This window comes from Macaca fascicularis, chromosome 6, assembly GCF_037993035.2.
Source record: "Macaca fascicularis isolate 582-1 chromosome 6, T2T-MFA8v1.1".
Classification (NCBI taxonomy): Eukaryota; Metazoa; Chordata; class Mammalia; order Primates; family Cercopithecidae; genus Macaca; species Macaca fascicularis.
The window spans coordinates 120,996,431-121,015,796 of NC_088380.1; the positions used below are offsets into that span (position 1 = coordinate 120,996,431).

Genomic DNA, 19,366 nt, shown 5'->3' on the forward strand with positions numbered 1-19,366 from the left:
CATAGCACCTGCTCACTTGGTGTCTTTGTGTCACATTTTGGTAATTCTTGTAGTTTTTCAAACTTTTTCATTATTATTATACCTCTTATGGTGATTTATGATCAGGGATCTTTGATATTACAATTGTAATTATCTTGGGGTTCCATGAACCAAGCCCATAAGGGAAGGCAAACCTAATTGATAAATGTTGTGTGTGTTGACTGCTTCACCAACTAGCTGTTCCCCCATCTCTCTCACCTTTCTCTGGCTTTTCTATTCCCTGAAACACAATGATACTGAAATGAGGTCAACTAGACCTACAATGGCATCCAAGTGTTCACGTGATGGGAAGGATTGCATCTCTCTCACTTTCAATCAAAAGCTAGACATAATTAAGCTTAATGAGGAAGGCTTTTCAAAAGCTGGGATAAGCTGAACGCTAGGCTTCTTATACCAAACGTTTATCCAGGTTGTGAATGCAAAGGAAAATAAAAGTGCTACTCCAGTGAACACATGAATAATAGCAAACGAAACAGCTTTAATGCGGTTATGGAGAAAGTTTGAGTAGTCTGGATAGAAGATCAAACCAGTTGCAACATTTCCTCACATCAAAGCCTAATCCAGACAAGGTCCTAACTCTCTTCAATTCTTTAAAGGCTGAGAGAGGTGAAGAAGCTGCAGAAGAAAAGCTTGAAGCTAGCAGAGGTTGGTTCATTAGGTTTAAGGAAAGAAACCATCTTTATAACAAAAGCAAGGTGAAACAGGAAGTGCCGATGTGGCGACAGCAAGGTGTCCAGAAGATCTAGCTAAGATCATTGTTGAAGGTGGCTACAATAAACAATAGATTTTCAGTGTAGATGAAACAGGCTTCTATTGGAAAAATATGTCATCTAGGAATTCCACAGCTAGAGTGGAGAAGTTAATGCCTGGCTTCAAAGGACACATGAACTGTCTTGTTAGGTACTAATGCTACTAGTGACTCTTAAGTTGAAGCCACTGCTTATTTACCATGCTGAAAATCCTAGAGCCCTTAAGAATTATACTAAATCTACTTTGCCTGTGCCCTGTAAATGGAACAACAAAGCCTGGATGACAGCACATCTGTTTATAGCATCATTTACTGAATATTTTAAGCCACTTTTGAGACCTGTTGCTCAAAAAAAAAAAAAAAAAAAAAAAAAAAAAAAAAAAAAAGACTTCTCTCAAATTATTACTGATCACTGACAATGCACCTGGTCACCCAAGAACTCTGATGGAGATGTACAAGATGAGTGTTGTTTTCATGCCTGCTAACACAACATCTATTCTGCAGCGCACAGATCAAAGAGTAATTATGACTTTCAAGTCATATTTCAAAAATACATTTTGTAAGGCTATAGCTGATGGAGCAAGGCAAAGTAAATTGAAAACCTTCTGGAAAGGATTCACTTATTCTACATGCCATTAAGAACATCTGTGATTCAGGGACGGAGGTCAAAATAGTAACATTAACAGGGGTTTGGAAGAAGTTGATTCTAAACCTCATGGATAACTTGAAAGGAGTCACATTTCAACAGAAATAATGGAAACAGAATAATGGAAATAGCAAGAGAACTAGAAATATTAATAGAAGTAGAGCCTGAAGAAGTGATTGAATTACTGCAATCTCATGATCAACTCAAATGTATGGGGAGTTTCCTTTGCTTCTTATGGATCAGCAAATAAACTGTTTCTTGAGATGAAATCTACTACTGGAGAAGATGTTGTGAACATTGTTGAAATGACAACAAAGGCTTTAGAAAATAATATAAACTTAGTTGATAAAGCTGTGTCAGGGTTTGGGAGGATTGATTCCAATTTTGAAGGAAGTTCTACTGTGGGTAAAATGCTATTTGATAGCATTATATGCTATAGATAAATCTTTCCTGAAAGAAAGAGTCTATTGATGTGGCAAAGATCATTGCTGTGTTATTTTAAGAAATTGCCACAGCCATCTCAACCTTCAGCAAGCACCACCCTGATCAGTCAGCAGCCATCAACGTCGAGGCAAGACCCTCCACCAGCACAAAGATTATGACTCATTGAAAACTTCAATCCTTAGAATTTTTGAGCAATACAGTACTCTTCAATTAAGGTATATACATTGTTTTTTAAAACATCATGCTATAATACACTTAACAGAACTACAGTATAGACATAACATTTTTAGAAACGGAAACAAATTTGTGTGACTTGCTTTATTGAAATATTTGCATGATTGCAGTGATCTGCATCTGAACCTGCAATATCCCCCCAGGTATGACTGCACTTACACACTTAGGCATACTATACCTATGTTAGCACAATCTTTCTTCACCTGATAGTGTATCTTTTACCGCAGTCTATCTTGAAGCGATACTGCATCACTTCACATAGATGAGTTTTCAGCTGAATAACCAAGCAGAACCCTTTGAAGTTCTCTGCATGTGTCTCTGTACAGGTCTCTCCTTCTTGATTTTTGCCTTTTGAATTCTTGACCTCCCTGGATTTCCAGCTCTGTCCTTCAACAGAGGGAGAGCTCCAGGCAGTGCCAGGTTTCCTTCCCTGAGCTGCACCTAGGAGATTCTCTTTAGTCATTAAAGTGGGGGCAATTGTATTTTTCAGTTTAGTTGTTTTCCATCTCAAGAATCACTGTCCTTTGTTGCTAGCTAACCAATGTCTTGACAACCATTGTACCAAATATTTATCTGCTTTTTTAGTTGTTGCAGGAGAGAGTATGAATAATCTAGTTCTCTATTGCTCCATCTTGGCTGAAAGCAGGATACACACTAATTCATATAAGAATGTGTTTCTTCTTCTCTGATGTCTCCTTTCATTTCCCTTTGTTCTTGTTGGTTTACACCTTTAAAAAAAATGCATTGCTGTCACTTTAATGGTATTTCAGGAGACAGGTGGATTCCAGAAAGAGAACTGATGGTGGATTGATCACATGCATTTACATCTCCATAATACTTCTCACTAACTAAGGTTGACATTTGAGACCAGAGCTGACATTTGAGATGAGATATTTTTGCCATTTTTAGTATTACTTGTAAGTTTAATAGAAAAGGATTAATGAACACAGTTTGTTAGCTGTTAACCTCCATGACTGAATTATTTTTACAGGTATAAAAATACCTTATAAGTTGCACACAGATCTTGGTGGAACGTAATATGACAAATCCAATTTATGTTCACTGATGAGCAAGAATTATTTTTATCCACTTTTTGAATGTCTATGTATATGATCCTAAAAATCAAGCCTGTGGCCTAGGGCAAGTCAAGTTGAGGACATGTTTCCCTTTGTCACACTAATTACTTCGAATATTAATTCCCTGCTATATTTTTGTAAGCATCTGTGACTATACCACGATGAATAAGGCATAGTCTTTGTCTTCCAATTCTTCATAATTTCTATTCTAAGGGCATGTTAGATGAGCAAATTCCACATTACCTGTCTTATGACCCAAAGTAACATCGAATGGTGCTAGAGGTATCTACAAGATGTTCCTGGGATACAGTGAGGGAACCAGGCTTAGAGTATCATGCTGACCAAAAGCTACAGGGAGTCTGGAGAAGGGGACCCACAGACAGATCATCAAAGTACAAACGAGGGTTAGAGAGAAGGGGGAACGTGTTTCCCAGCAGAAGGAAACACACCTGCAGAGAAAGAGAGCTGTAAAAGAGAACAGCATAACTGCCGGCCATTAGTGTGTGGGTGCTGAGGCTAGGCAGGAGCGCAGGCCAGAGGCCGCCACTCTCCTGGGGAAGAAGGCACTGATTCCCTGGGAAAGATAACTCCTGTGAACTCTCACAAACGTTATAGAAAGCTGTCATATTTGTAATCTAAGACAGAGTGTGAGACCCTCAGTCAGCAATGAACGAAGAAATGAATTGGAATAGAAACTAAGAAAAGGAACATTTTGCTTCTTTTAAAACATTAAAGCTGATCTTACAATCTTTGTCTCTGAAGCATGCAGTTCATGCCAAAACTCCAAAGTCCTGATTTTAAAAGCTTGGGATTATCGGGCATTCCTTGCACTAATTTTAATCTTATTGAATGTGTTTTTATTAAATCAGCATTCATGTTGATCAAAACTTGAAATTTGTACAAGTCATTTCTTCATGCCTTTCTCAGAATAGTTCTTGTAGAGAAGAAGTTTGGAATTGTCTAAGTCTGTGAAGTGAACTTCTGTAAAAAATCTTTTGAATATTTTTAAACATTGTATATATTAATCATTCACAATGGTGTGAATCTGTCATAGATTAAAAACCTGGGAATGTTCTAAATTATAATATCATCCTGTGAAAAGTCTAATATTTGTTTCTGAGTTGCTGAAAAACAAAATAGGAGATGATTCTTATAGTATCTAATTTGGTTCCTGATTACCTCATCTTGAATATTCATAATCATGTATGTCTGAGTGTAACATAAACATTAGTATGAGATGTTATTTTTCTATTCTGAGCTATTTTTTAGGGCAGGTTTATTATTTTGTAAGCAAAAAGGATGACTTATCATTGAATCCCAAACCCTAAAATGCCAACTCCTGGAAAGATGCTTGTTTCTATGTAAAGCCCTTCAGTGCAGGATGACAGTCTCTGATGCAGTGTAATGCACACAGCATATAGTAAATATTCACTGAGTGATTTAATGATATATTTCTTGAGAGTATTTGGCCAATAAGGATGGAAGAAATTTGTATATATAAGATTTGAGCATTTATTAAAGGTGTCTAAAGAGTTAGCTTGCCTAAATGTTCCAGTGGATGCTTTACATTGTAGTTTTTAGTCATTTACTGCCCCCAACTCTGAAAAACATTTTTAATAAAAAGGGCTACAGGAGGAAGAAATTAGAAAGACTTTCACACCCGTGCCAAAGTTGAAATTTCCCTGCAGCAACGGCCATGAAGGTACCCCCTAGAAAGCTTTGTTTGTCATATGAAAGCTCCTACTTCTCTTCATAGTTAGCTGCTCTATGAAAACCACGCCTAGGTAGGTTTTTGTTTGTTTTTGTTTTCTGACAAGGAGTCTCGCTCTGTCACCCAGGCTACAGTGCGGTGGCAGTGCAATCTTGGCTCACTGCAACCTCTGCGTCCCAGGTTCAAGTGATTCCCCTGCCTCAGCCTCCCAAGTAGCTGGGACTACAGGCGCACACTACCACACCTGGCTAATTTTTGTATTTTTATTAGAGATGGGATTTACCTATGTTGGCCCAAGCTGGTCCTGAACTCCTGACCTTAGGAGATCCACCCACCTTGGCCTCCGAAAGTGGTGTGATTCCAGGCATGAGCCACCGTGCCTGGCCAGCCTAGCTAGATATTAATAACAGTGTTCTGGTCACTCACTGTAGCAGTGAAAAAATAACTTGAGGATTTCACTGGGACCCAGGCACATTTTCTAAGTGTCTAGAAACTAAGTATCTAAGGACACTTTGCTGATACAGAGAAGGTCAAGAATATAACTGTTTCGCCAAAGATTGTCCATGCATTAAAACATATGTCAAATGAGAAAATGCAAGTTAAGCTCTGAGCACATAGTGAACACTCAGTAAGTATGGTATATACATACATATGCGTCAGGGAACCAGAGCCATTAACTCTTAAGTGTATCACATCTGTGTATGAATCATGCTAAGAAGAAGCTTTATCTCACTATTAAAAATTGAATAGGAAGTGAACTATTTTGCCTCCACTCTCTTTACAGCCCATACTTATGACAGGGTAATATATTTCCTGTTTTAGGAAATTGCTTGGTGAGGAATACTTACTAGAGAGCCCCAATATTATTAATAGGTTATAATCCAGAGCTGATTTCTCGGGTTTTATTTTGAAAGGCAAACCCCGTCCTCCCATTGAAGCTCTGTTACATATGCTTAGCAGGCTCCCAGAGCAGTCCATAGAATCCTGCTTAGCTCATCTTGTGGCTGAGCATAGCACTGATCACATAGCATCTTCCTAGGTATGTAACAAAGATAACAAAGATTCTAGGGGAAATGCACTCAGCCGTCTTCCTGGAATGCTAGGAATACATTTTACTTTCCTTTTGACAATGACAGTCTCTACACCAAGACCTTCTGGGGAAAGGGGACTCTACAGCTAGGTCATGGAGGCTGTTTGGGGGTGAGAAACAGTGGTGATTTCTGCACCTCTGCCACCAGAAACTTGCAGGATGCTCCTAACCAGGCTGGCTGCCTGTTCACATGCCCTTTCGTTTGATTCCAGGAGATCAGTGATTGCCCTTTCTCTGGGGTTCCACTCACTCTAGCCCGGAGCCTCTTTCCTTAGTCCACAGTAGCAGGAAACAGAATTTCTCAGCTTCTCTCTTCTCTCTTCTTTGGAAGAGGGCAAAGGGACAGACGTGATAAGAATAGGTCTCTTGTATGTCCAAAGATAGAGTGTAAGATCTACTGATATTGTGCCGAAAAGCTTATACCCTGTGATATAAGATAAATCTGCATTTTTTAAATTTTTGAAGCAGGAAGCTTGGCATGGGATGAGGGACAGGAAAAAAAAAAAAAAAGAAAGAAAAGAAAAAAGCATAGATAATGTCATGGCCCAGTGTAGGTTGCATATAGGGTTAATCCTGGGGCTCTGGTAATCCCGGGACTGTGGCTAGGAGCAGCCTCCTTGCCACCACAGCCCTGGCAGCACAGACACAGATGGGGAATTGAGTTGAAAGGCAGGACTGAGTGAGCGAAGCAGGAGTTGATGAGTACAGCACAATTACCAGTATATTTTGCAGAACAAGAAATGAGGAAAGGAAAGTCCTCCGAGTGTTACCTGAGAGATGGGAAGGAGTGGTGGTCTTTTCCAGTGGTGGATGAAAAGCAAGGAAGTCCTCTAGTGACCAGAGTCTGGAGCCTGACTGTCATAGAAATCAGAGCAGGGCCTCTCTGCCCCATGACCACACAGAATGTGCGTCCAGAGCAAATTCTTCTAGGGTGACAACTCTCATGGCCTTGCTGTCGTATGCATACATGCTGTTGTATGAAACCAGTATCCAGATCATGGGCACAGAGGGTTACTGTTTAGTACTGTTAATTCAGCCAAAATGTGATAGGATACCTGTTTTCTGATATAAAAGCTTTCTTCCTTACCAGTAAAATTTGACACCTCAAAGAATGATTAGGATACTTTGTATCCCTCTCCCTCTTTTCCACTATAAGTTCTTTGTGTGTAACTGGTAAGACAGCTTCTATTAAGCTCTGGTTATGGGCAGGAACTCTGGGATCAGAAGTACAGTTTGTGTGTTCAAGGATGAAGGACATCCAGGTAGATTGACCTATTATAATATGGTCCCGTGATCTAGGGATGTGCACGATACTCAGGGAGCACAGGGGAGGCACTGAGGGGAAGAGAAGACAGAAAAGGCTTCCACTTGAACTTACTTTGAAAGATGAAGAGGAGTTAGCCCATCTTCAGGAAATCAAGGTAGCAAAGGACAGTCCAAGCAAAGGGAACAGCATGATTCATTTTGCTTACAAAGAAGTGGAGTGAGATTGGGCAGCTGCATATTGTCTCCTAAGTCTGGCCCATCAGCTGGGCAAAGAGTGACGAGACATGGGCAGAGGCCGGAGGAGTCTACAAGATAAATGTGCCTGTATCGTCTTACACCAGTGAGGAAATCTGTTTCGTATTTTCCAGTCTCTTTCAGATGATTTACAAAGTTGAGGCAGTTTCTGATGTTGTGGATTGCTTAGATAGAAGCTCAATTTTATTTATATTCACAAGCTTTGAAAACTTCTAAATATAGCAGTTTGTAGAAGATACAGTAAATTCATTGAATTGAACCAAACCACTCTTAACTATCATATTAGAGATTCATTATAAAGGACTGGCTTTGTTTGCTGTTTTTCAGGTACCATGATCAACAGGATGTTACTAGCAACTTCCTTGGAGCGATGTGGTTGATATCAATAACTTTTCTCTCCATTGGTTATGGTGACATGGTACCTAACACATACTGTGGAAAAGGAGTCTGCTTGCTTACTGGAATTATGGTAAGTGTCTTTATACTTCACATCTCTTTTATTTACACTCAAGAAGGCACTTAAACCACTCAGTCCACGTGCATAAGTAATTGTGAGCTACTTTTTTTCCCCATCAGCAGGAAATCAGTATAAATAAATCAATTTTGTGTTGAGAGAGAATGTCAATAGTTTTCATCTTAATTCTTCTCATCATGAAATTCTGTTGAAGAGGTAGAGCTGTTCGTTTGCCCCTTGGGGGGGGCATGCGCTAATTTGATGAACTAATTTGATGTTGGAGCTTTGGCTTCAGAGTCTGAAAGTCCTTTAAGTCTATGTCCTCCCGTCTCCTACTAGCTGTGCAAATTTGAGTAAATTATAGAATATGACCCATAATAACTATCTTGAAATGTGTTGAAGGGTTAAAGATATATTAATTATAATATTTCATTTTCTTTTAACAAATGTTCGTTGAGTGCCAGGCACTGACCTAGGTTCTAGGAATACACCAAAAGAAGATAGAAACTTACTGCCCTGTCTTCATGGAGCTTACGAGGGAAGACTTACATTTTAAAAATAATGGTTCATTACATTTGTGAACTAGTAAAGCTTCTAACCTGTTTTGTGCCTGGGGGAGAGGGATGGGATCTACTCAGAGAAGTCATCACTAGAAAATTGACTTTTACGCTGAAGTGAGAAGGGTGCATACCCAGGAAGGGAGGTAGGAAGAGCTTTCCAGGAAGAGGAAATGGTTTATTTGAAGGCAGTGAGGCAAGAAGGAGCTCAGTACATTGGAGCCAGGTTATTGGGCCAGGAGTACACAGAGCAAAAGGGGAAAGCGGCCTGGCATGAGGCAGGGACAGGAGGCCAGGTCTTGTAGAGCACTTGGGAAAGGTCTGCTGCTGACATGCCATCATTCTTCTGGCCGGCATGCCTAACAGGCTCAGACATCTTTTTTGCCCCTCCACACATGACTAGCCAGGACCGCTTCTTTGCTCCATTTGTTTTAGGTAGAGGAAGTCGTACGCTAGCAAGCTGTGATTATAATGTGGTATGAACTTCTAAATATTTAAGCCAGAGGTGTACAGTTTTCAATGACCTACGCTTGTCTGCATTCTTTACCTACTTTGTAATGTTTGCTTACAGCAAAGAGTGTCATCTTGATCCTTGTGTGGTTTCTGTCTACAAGAGGATGTGAACGAGTACTCCAAGTTCCAAAATCTCAGAATTTCTGAAATCAGGCACCCTGTTCAACACCTCTAACTGTATTCACTCACAGGCTGGCAGGAGAGTGCAGAGGCTTGCCATTTGAGGGCCTCTGAGTGGTGGCCAGTGGAGGGTGCACACCCTTGTAGAAGCCGCCCGGGAAGACTGCTCCAGGAGTCACAGCTAAATGGGAAGGAAAGAGTGCCCTTGGCGTAGACAGGGAGGCAGCACCCTTCTCCGCCTCAGTAGTGTTCAACTGGGATAAGGCAGCTAACTTTGAACATAAAAATCTAGGGTCAATTTTAATGTCCCAGTAGTAACAAGATGGCCATTTCAAGTCCCAATTGTAGAAAATATAATTTGGGGGCATGTTTTAACATTATTTGCTTTTAAAAGAAAAATGATAGTTTTAATTATAGTGAACTTTTAAAAAAATATAATACTTGGTATGCTGCATTATCTGTTTACTATTGGATCACTTCCCCTTTTTTCCTCAAATAATAGCATTTTATTATGTGGTATAATGCTTTGGGAAACGTAATTTGCATAGATGTATTTTTAGAAGGCCCATAACAATCCCACAAGGGATATAAATGATGCTGTTTATAAAAACTGGTAATTGCAGAGTCTTTCCCCTAGTGCTTCTTAGAAACAACTTCCTTAGTGTTACTTTTTGTCAAGATGGTAACATCTTTTATTCTCAAATCAGGTGTGACTCAAGGGTCATGTGTACAGGCTTATTCGCCATGGAATCTGAGCCAAATTTGAGGTTAACCTTGCCTGGGTTTTACAAAATGTTTATCATTCCTTGATATTTTCTTGTTCCTCGTGTCTCAAAAATTGTTCCTTCAGAGTCTCATCTGATAGTACAAATCTTTTATTTACCTTCTTGAACTGCCTCTTGCTTAGGTTTCACTATTGATCTTACTTTGCTTAAAAAAGAGAGGTTATGGCCTGGCACCGTGGCTCATGTCTGTAATCCCAACACTTTGGGAGGCCGAGGCAGGTGAATCACCTGAGGTTGGGAGTTCGAGACCAGCCTGACCAACATGGAGAAACCCCGTCTCTACTAAAAAATTAGCCGGGTGTGGTGGCACATGCCTGTAATCCCAGCTACTCGGGAGGCTGAGGCGGGAGAATCGTTTGAACCCAGGAGGCAGAGGTTGTGGTGAGCTGAGATTGCACCATTGCTCTCTAGCCTGGGCAACAAGAGCAAAACTCCGTCTCAAAAAAAAAAAAAAAAAAAAAAAGAAAGAGAGAGAGGTTACAGTACCATTAAATATATGTGGATACAAAAATGTTATATGTAATGGAATTTATGGTGACTTCCTTCCAGCCCTGTAAGCTCATGGTAAAAAGAATCCCTCTATTCTGAGGCTGAGGAGCTCCATTTCCTCTCCTTCATAAGGATCAGACTTATTTCCTAATTGACTTGATCAAAATTGATTTACTTGCATACAGAGAAATTCACTAATATTTGAGTAACCTATTTGAGATGCTTTGTAGAGTTGGATTATCTCTTCTTCTAGACTAAGCGGATTCCCATGGAGTCAGGCTACAGGGCAGTCTTCCTGGGATTCACTTCTGGTAGTTGATTACATCTCACATCAGCTCCTTAGGGATCAAGAGCATATGGATGGAAGTGACCTAGACACTCCTATGGAGAATGTAGAAATCCAAGACCAATATGGGAATTAAACCTTAAGAGACCAAGATCTCTTTATTTTTATAAAAATAAGTCATGGGATTGCCTAATAGAAGAAAATCACTCAGTACTCTTCAAGAGAAAACCATTATGGTTGTAATTACTTATTTTCTCTTTATTCTTCTACCCTTCTGCTGTTTGAGGAAGTACTGAGGACCTGACTGTTTATTATTGAAAAGGTCATGATAAACAATGGGATGATTTCTAAGTAGCTTTGTACTTTTGGTTGATGGTGGTAGACAGCTATCTTAGCTTTTGGACAGCACCAGTTAGTTTCTCAGTGTCTCTAATTTTTCCAATAAAGTAATTGTTTTACTTAGTGTTTACAAAGTTATCTTCCTAGACATACATATATATATATATATATATGTATATATAAAAACCACATCCTGAAAGCTATGAATTCTCCCATTACTAAGAATATATATGATTGTTGCAAGAGTGAAAAATAGCCTTGTGGATAAGGGTATCTTTCATCTTATACTAGAATTAAGGTTGCTCAATTTGTTCTTTTTGCTTCTCTATTTCTGTAAAATTATGGTGACTCTTGGTAGCCTTTTGACTACAGTATGGATGACTGGATTTTTTGGCTTAATTATCTTTAAATATCAAGTAATATCTGTTCATTCCTAGGGATGCAGGTGGTTATTCAATAAATGGTTCTCTAATAGTGATTTATAAACCACTAGACTTTGACAACATCTAGCATGACTCCCTCAACAAAACTAAGAACACTTCAGACATGAGTGATTGAGGTTTCTTCCATCCCACTAGTAGTTCTATGCAAACAAAAGCACTGCGTAAAGCTTTTGCAGTTCATAGCAATTTGAAAATCACTATGCTAATTAAATTTTAAAATTTTATTCAAGGAGCAAAAAAACAAGTCAGTTCAGGACAGAAGTCTTTACACAGCCTTGCCTTTTCCTTAAGATTTGATAATAATCCTTTCCACATTAAATTTGCCCTGTGCCGAAGAAATCTTAATTTAACATCACGTGGTGACTCCATCAGTTGTCAGTTAAACAGTTTGCATCCTGAAGAACAATAACACTACCCTGTTAAGTCGGTAAGAGGGTGTTCCGAAACAGCACGAATTAGCTACAGCTCATAAAAAAGAAATGACTGGTATGAAAGAATGCGAAACCTAAGGTCCCATTATACTCCTCTTCCTGTAACTTTCTCTCTTTCCATTTGAGGATTTGTTTTCCCCTTCCAGTGTACATAGAAATAATGCGAAACTGATCTGAAGCCATTCCTTGGTGTTGAATGTTTGAGAGTGTGCAAAACACTCACATTTTTTAAAATGTCTTATACAATTTGACATTGGGTGTTTAGTATCAAATAATTTTGAAGAGGTTTTAACTTTCGATTTGCTTGCTTTTTGGTTCTTTCTAGTGTGTTCACTGAATCTCATCAAATAAAGCCCCAGTGAGAAGAATGTATCTTTAAATTCTTACAATAGTTTCTGTTTTGTGCAGAGCAGCTGGAGGGGATGATGGGCCTTTTCAGTCATAAGGCTAAATTCCTCACCAATGTCCTTTCTTGGGGATCTTCACTTCCCCCCAAGAAATTTCATAAGTGGATTGCAAAAAAAAAATTTCTTAAGAAATACGACAGCTGCTTTCTTCCGGGTACAGGAAAGTATAGCTGGAAGTTGCGATCTTTTAGTACACAGCTCATGGACTCCACAATTTCACCTAATTTTTCTAAACTATCAGCACTTTTCATTGGCAGAGCTGCCTTTCCTATCTCTGAAGTACCTGCAGTCACACTGGCACTGTTGCGATCAGGAGATTTAAACCGAGGGATGACTCATTGTTGATGACCAGTTTTATGAGGTACTTCCTTCTTTCTGACCCTAAAAGTAGAAGAATGAGCTGAGCAAGCAAATCACTATAAAGGAGGCTTGGGTTGTGCAGGCCCAGGCTTAATCACTGGGCTCAAACACCACACACTCTCCCCGCTTTCCTTGCAATGAGGACATTTGAAATTGACCTCCACCCTCTAGTAGCAAATATCAACTTGTATTTTAAGACACTCAGAGGGCATTTTTGATAGAATTTGTCTTCAGAACTTCCTTATTTATTTTCATGACCTGAGGAAACCTTGCAAAACTCCAATGGGATATAATATTAAAGCAGAGTGGTTTATAACATGTTATTTGCCAGAATTGATTGTTTCACATATTTTTATGAAAGAATAATTATTTATGTCAGTCAAGTATAGTAAAAATGTTTTTATGGTTCTAGGACATTGAGTCAGTCAGCCCCAGGGACAGAAAAACAGGCAATGTGTTGAGGTATTTGTTTTACCTTACTTTTGGAGGGCAAGCTGATTTGTGAAAGATCTTAAAGCTGTTTTATTTTTACATAAAAGCGTGATTTTTTTCAAATTAACTATTTTGATAAATTTTAATTATAGGCTCATAAACTATCAAACTGAATTTTGAACTTTTAGGAGCTATTATAAATCCCACAGGAGGATACTTTAAGACTAGAATATTTTGAATATTAGTGTTTTTTTATCAGAGCCATTCTCTGTAGTGGTAAAGATTCTGGAATTTCTTTAAAAGGTATAAATTTCATTATTATGTTGAATCTTTTGAAGATGTCTTTTTCAAAATTGCAATAATCAAAACCTTTACCCAGTGTGCTATATGAAGGAATTTCTCTTTTTCATAGGCTTGTATCCTTGTGATTAAAGCTTGATCCCAAAATGGTTTTTCAAAATGATTCTTGCAAGTATTTGCAGGATCAACATAAGTAGATGATTTAGGGTAAAAATATGTCACTTATTTTAATTTTTCAAATATTATGTGATACATGATTTTGAGGGAAATGGGATACCTGAACTTCTTTTACATCCAAGGGCTTACAGTTTCTGTGCTGTAATGGAGAAGAATACAGTGGAGAAAAGCACTACATTTTAATTTTAACTTGGCAGCATCTAAGACTATCCCCACATGTTGGGATTTCCCTAGAGGTATATAGGTAATAGTAACTAATTGTCATTTGTCTTTTCAGTTTGATCTGGCTTGGCTTAGGGTAGTAAACATTAACAACACTTGTCATTACTTAACTTTTCTAAAGCAAAGTCCCTCCCCCTCTGCCCCTCTTAACTTACCCCTTTTTGTCTCTTTCAACATCTTCTCTGTTAGAAGGAAAGATGGTAAACACTCCAAGGGAAACCTAAACCTTTGCTTTTAATATATTGCTTTCCGAAATACACTGCATTTTCTTCATTTTGTTTTTAGATGCCCAAGCATCTTGAAGTGGCAGTTAGTGATTTTGCTTAAGTTTTTTCTAAGAAGATAAATGAAATGAGAGAAAAGTAACCAGGATACATTTTCTGACTTTGGTGAAAGGAATATGACTCATCTTGTTAAATGCATACAGGGATTTTAATTTCAGAGAGTAACATATGTTAGTCCCAACTGTTTCTACATCGATTGTGGTGGTGACAAGCTTTGGAGAAAATGTTGTAAAATCATACTTATTTCCATTCTTATTCATTTTATGAAACAGAATCGTCCTCGAAATAGACACTGGGTGGACAATAATATTATGCCATTACTTAAATTACTATAACCATGAATGTGTTGGCAGGAATTTACCTTGAACCTAGAAAGCTTTCGGAAGTGAGCCAGCTTCATCTTGCATAACTCTAAAAATTAAAAAATAAAGGTTACTTTTTTGAAATGTGATTCTATACATATCACATTATCTTATGACTTAATAATCTAGGGAGGTATAAGTTTATGGTTTTCTTCACTAAAATAAAACTTAAAGAGTTAAGGAGTTTGTATTTGAACAAGAAGTTTTCTAAGTGGTTCTGGAGGTATAACTTAAAGGGGCAGAGTTAATTACTAAATTAGTGGATTAATGTCTTTTCCAATTTGCAACAGAGATACTCATTTTTAATGCCCATGTCTTAGACGACACCCGGTGAGAAACGGGCCAGTAGCAGAAAAGAATGGCGCCTAAGAATAAACACAAATAAAAATCCACTGTCCAAGGCTCTTGATTCCAGTGATTTTCCATTCCTGTTAGGATTTTGATTTCTTTCCAGAAAGATCTCAGCAGAGGCCACCTGCCAGGGGAGAACAATATTCAACTTCTTATGCCAACTACCCTCTCATGGCTGTCTCTCTAGTAGTTAGGAGCCCCTCAGGTTTTTATGACCTCTGCTTATTAAAGAACCATTGCTGCCCTGAACCGCCAAGTTCCAATAGAACTTAGCGATTGAGGAGTAGTAACTAGGAGCATATCTGCAAAAGGCTAGCCTGTGTTTGTCCAGCATATGCTATCATGGGTGGTCACTGATTTGGTCTCATCAGCCTGCTAGAACTCTTTAGACTTCACGGTAGATGTTTGAAAGTCAATAAAATGGGTAGAGATGCTTCCAAAGGCCATTCTTTTGTTTCATTAGTACCCATATCTAAAATACCTTGCTTTCATTGTCTGCATATGGCACAAAACATCAAAATAACATCACACCATCTGCCTTTACTTACCTTGTTTATCACTTCTTGAATGTCTTCATAAGTCAGTCAAATGACTCTTACAAGAATTCTGACCCTCTTGTTTTAATAGGAGGTTAATGGAGCTTGTCGTAGTCACTCCATATCCTCCTTTATCTAAAGCAATGACTGTACCTTGGGATCACCTGGAGAACTTTAATGAAATATTCAGACACGTGGATTTTATCCCTGGAGATGAAGATTTGCTGTGAGGCACACAGTCTCAGCACTAGGAATTTTACAAACTCTCCAAGTGATTCTAGTTTATAGTCAAGGTTAAAAACTACCAATTTAAAAGTTATGCCAATTACAAAATAGGAACAATGTTGATTATTTTGATAATTAACCATATTGCTTGATTTTTAGATGTTCATACTTTATCATATAAAATAGGTGAATTTGAATTTCCTGTCTTGCTTTGAAATACAGTGCTTCATAATGCATCATGACTGTGGAATAATCACAAATAAGAATATACAGTCATCCCTTAGTATTAAAGGGGGTTCAGTTCCAGAACCCCACTTCCTGCCATGAATACCAAAATTCACGGATGCTCAAGTCCTTTATAAAATAGTGTATTACTTGCATGTAACCTAGGTACATCCTCCTGTGTATTTTAATCTCTAGATTACTTATAATACTTCACACAATGTAAATGCTGTGCAAATAGTTGCTAAACACTATTGTTATTGTTTAAGGAATAATTACAAAAGAAAACACTCTATAATGTTCAGTACAGATGCAACCATCCATTTTTTTATCCAAATATTTTCAATCCAGTTGAATCCATGGATACGGAGATTCAACTGTATGTGATCCTAAATATAGATATAGATATTAAGAGATGAAGTAAAGAGTAGGAAATATGTCAATGCTAATCAAGGTTTATAACTGAATAATAATTTACTCTGCTTTAGTTGTCTCATCTCTAAAATCAGAGGGCTAAATCAGAATGTCTAAATACTTGGCAACCTCTTTCTCTGATCATGTGATCAGTAGCACTTGCTTTCTGAGGATACTGATTTCTTCATAGAACAAGATGGAACAGGTTATTGAAGCCCTCTGGAAATATATTAAAGCAGTATTGGCTCATCATTGTGGCCATGTTTCCATGATCATAATGATGAGGTAGTGTATTTATTTTTCTCCTTTTCTCCTCAATCTTGTCCCTCCTGCCAGATTTGTTGCAGCAACTCATGCAGTAAGCCCAAAGATGCATTCTGTGGTCTATAACTGAATAGCTAAATCACATCTACTTTCTGTGCTTCTCTCCAGTGGGCTCTGCCTGTGTCCTGCTATTTACATTGTTATCTGTTTGTTGAGACTAGCTGGGCAATGTCTATGGCTCTGTGGTCCTCTCAGGGTTGAGATTCTATCTGGAGGTGTGATTTCCCTTTCACAGACCCCTGAGGTAGTTCCTCACATGCCCCTTTCCCTGCTGGGAGGTTCCCCGTGCCGAAGACTGATGAAGTGGCTGCAGTACCTTGACCTTGCCTGGGCCCTCCAGTTGGTGGCCCCAGCAAGTAGTTGCTGGTCTTTCAGCAAAGAAAACTCTCACAACTTGGAATGAGCACAACTTGATCACAGAGCGGGAGTACCACACAGACTCTCTTTTTCAAGAGATCAGAACAATGGTGTGTAATTCAAAAAGGAACACTGTTGGTTTTTTCAAAATGAAGATGACCCGTGCCTTTCCTCATGTCATGTTAGTAAACTTATAAAATAGTATAATGGTTACCCCTTACCTTCAGCACTTCATATATCTCTATTGCCCAAGTTAAGATCACTGTGCTCTTCCTGTTATCCTTCCTCTTGTATGTGTGGAACACTCTGAAGCTGTGTATATGCTGAGATAATTTATTGCTTTTATTCCCAGTGCATTGCAGTTGATCACCTTGAAGGCCTGCTGATCTCTTCTTAAGATTAGAGGTTTATTCTTTACAGAAAAATCCTTGTTTCTACTCCATATACATTTATGCTAATCTACTCATTTGTTATTTGTTTCTATTATAATTATAGGTATATAACTGATTTGCTCTGTTTTTTAAAAAGTCACCAAGTTGCTTTTAGGCCATTTATTTCTTGTAATGGAAATGTTTTTTCCAAATATGCTTTTGTTCTTAAAATATGTAAACTAAATTTTTAATCCCAGTTTAAGGCACATTGCTTACATTTGTTGGTCACACATTTTCTGTAATACTTATTGAAGACTATTTTTTTAATCCTGAGAAACTTTTGCATTTGATGCAAAACATTTTCTAATGTGTCTGAGACACAAAGTAGTAACGCTTTGGATTTCTCTTCTCTCCTTATTTTCAGGGTGCTGGTTGCACAGCCCTGGTGGTAGCTGTAGTGGCAAGGAAGCTAGAACTTACCAAAGCAGAAAAACACGTGCACAATTTCATGATGGATACTCAGCTGACTAAAAGAGTAAGTTACTACCCATATATATTCAAAGAAAGAATATTATTGTGTTTTTTTCACTGTTAGGAAATATGGTTTTTATTTTGACATCTGAAGCTGAAATGACATGGTTTGAAAGTATAGGCATTCTTGGAATCAATTCCATTTTATCACATTTTGAGAATAGACTATTTCTAACTTTAGGTCAGTTAGGAAGTAATTGGGCAGTCTTGGTATTTGGATGAAGGTGAGTCACATAAATGTTAGGTATGCTTACTTCTTTAGATTAATTATGGTATACAAGAAGAGACCAACTATTGAATTGAGTAGGAAGGAACATACTATTAATGTAAAATAGTAATTTGATGGGAAGGTAATTGAAAATGTTTACTGAACTTCTAAGATCAAGTCACTGTTCTCAAGAGAGGGTCACAAAGACAAATAAGAAACCACCACTAACTTTTAGAAGGCCAAGGCAGGGCCAGAAACAGGCTCTTTTCTTGACTTACAGGCCATAGAAGAGATGTTAAAAATAGTATATCATCCAGTTGGGCAACCACTGTCCAATTATTAGCAGAAGAACACAGTAATCACAGTGTTTAAGAGCACTTTCTGTGCCAGGAACTGCTCCAAGTGTGCCATGTGTATAAACTCACTTCATCCTCATAACAGCTTTATGAGGGAAGTGCTATTATTCTGGCCATTTTATAAATGTGGAAACTAAGACACAAAGGAGTTAGGTAACTTGCTCAAAGTCACCAGATCAAGGTAGAAAACTGTGCAAGAAGAGAAAGGTTTTTATTAGACTCAATTTTTAGCCTTTCTTGATAGTCACTTGAGACAAATGCCAAAGTCAAAAATAACTAAAAATTATTTTATAGTAGAGTCATCTTGCTGTGTAATAACTGCCCAATGTGGAATGCAATCAGGCTGTTGCTGAAATACCAAAATACATTGTCAACTTGGTAACTTTACCCATAAATGAATCAATAGATATTTAAAGCATAGTTCCAACTTTCAGTGGTTTCACTCACTCTTGATTTTGGTTGTATATTTAAAAGTAATCTTGTTTAATTTGGTTAATACTTCCTAATAGGCCAGTCATTTTAATGCAAATATATATTTATGAAGATTATACTTAGGAAATGAAAACATGAATTGCAATTGACTGCTCATCCTAAGTCTTACCTATCAGACACTACTGTGATACTTCATTGCAGTTAGTAGGTCCACATCTATAGTAGACAATCAGAGCCTCCCAGGTTCAGATGCTACATTTTCAGCCTACAGTTACCACTTTGGAATGTCTTCTACTCTCCATGATTTACTCTCGTTTTCTTCAAACTCCTAAATTTGTTCTCAAAACTTTTGAACATCCCTGTATGAGAGTGTGTAGGGAAAAAGGTCAATGAGGAGCTAAATAAAGGCCTGGGTTCCTTTTACTTTTTAAAGATCTACTAGAGATAAAAATATGTGCCTATGAGATTAGTCTACATCTAATCCATAAATTGGAGCAGATGTTTTGTGTATTACATCATGTATGTGTTTGGTCCTTTCAGGGCTCTATGCTGGCACAGTTTGTGTTTAA

General features: G+C 38.1%; 1 protein-coding gene across 7 annotated transcripts in view; it reads left to right on the forward strand.

Moving 5' to 3' along the window:
* KCNN2 (potassium calcium-activated channel subfamily N member 2) overlaps positions 1–19,366 on the forward strand; it is a 432,599-nt gene that overhangs the window by 394,225 nt on the left and 19,008 nt on the right. For all 7 annotated transcript variants that reach the window (XR_012414582.1, XM_065546643.2, XM_073995164.1 and 4 more), the window contains 2 exons: positions 7,837–7,978; positions 17,695–17,805. Coding sequence is in view for 6 of the 7 variants with exons in the window: in XM_065546643.2 (XP_065402715.1) it covers positions 7,837–7,978; positions 17,695–17,805 (253 nt within the window). In the remaining variant the exon portion in view is untranslated. The remainder of the gene's footprint in view (positions 1–7,836; positions 7,979–17,694; positions 17,806–19,366) is intronic.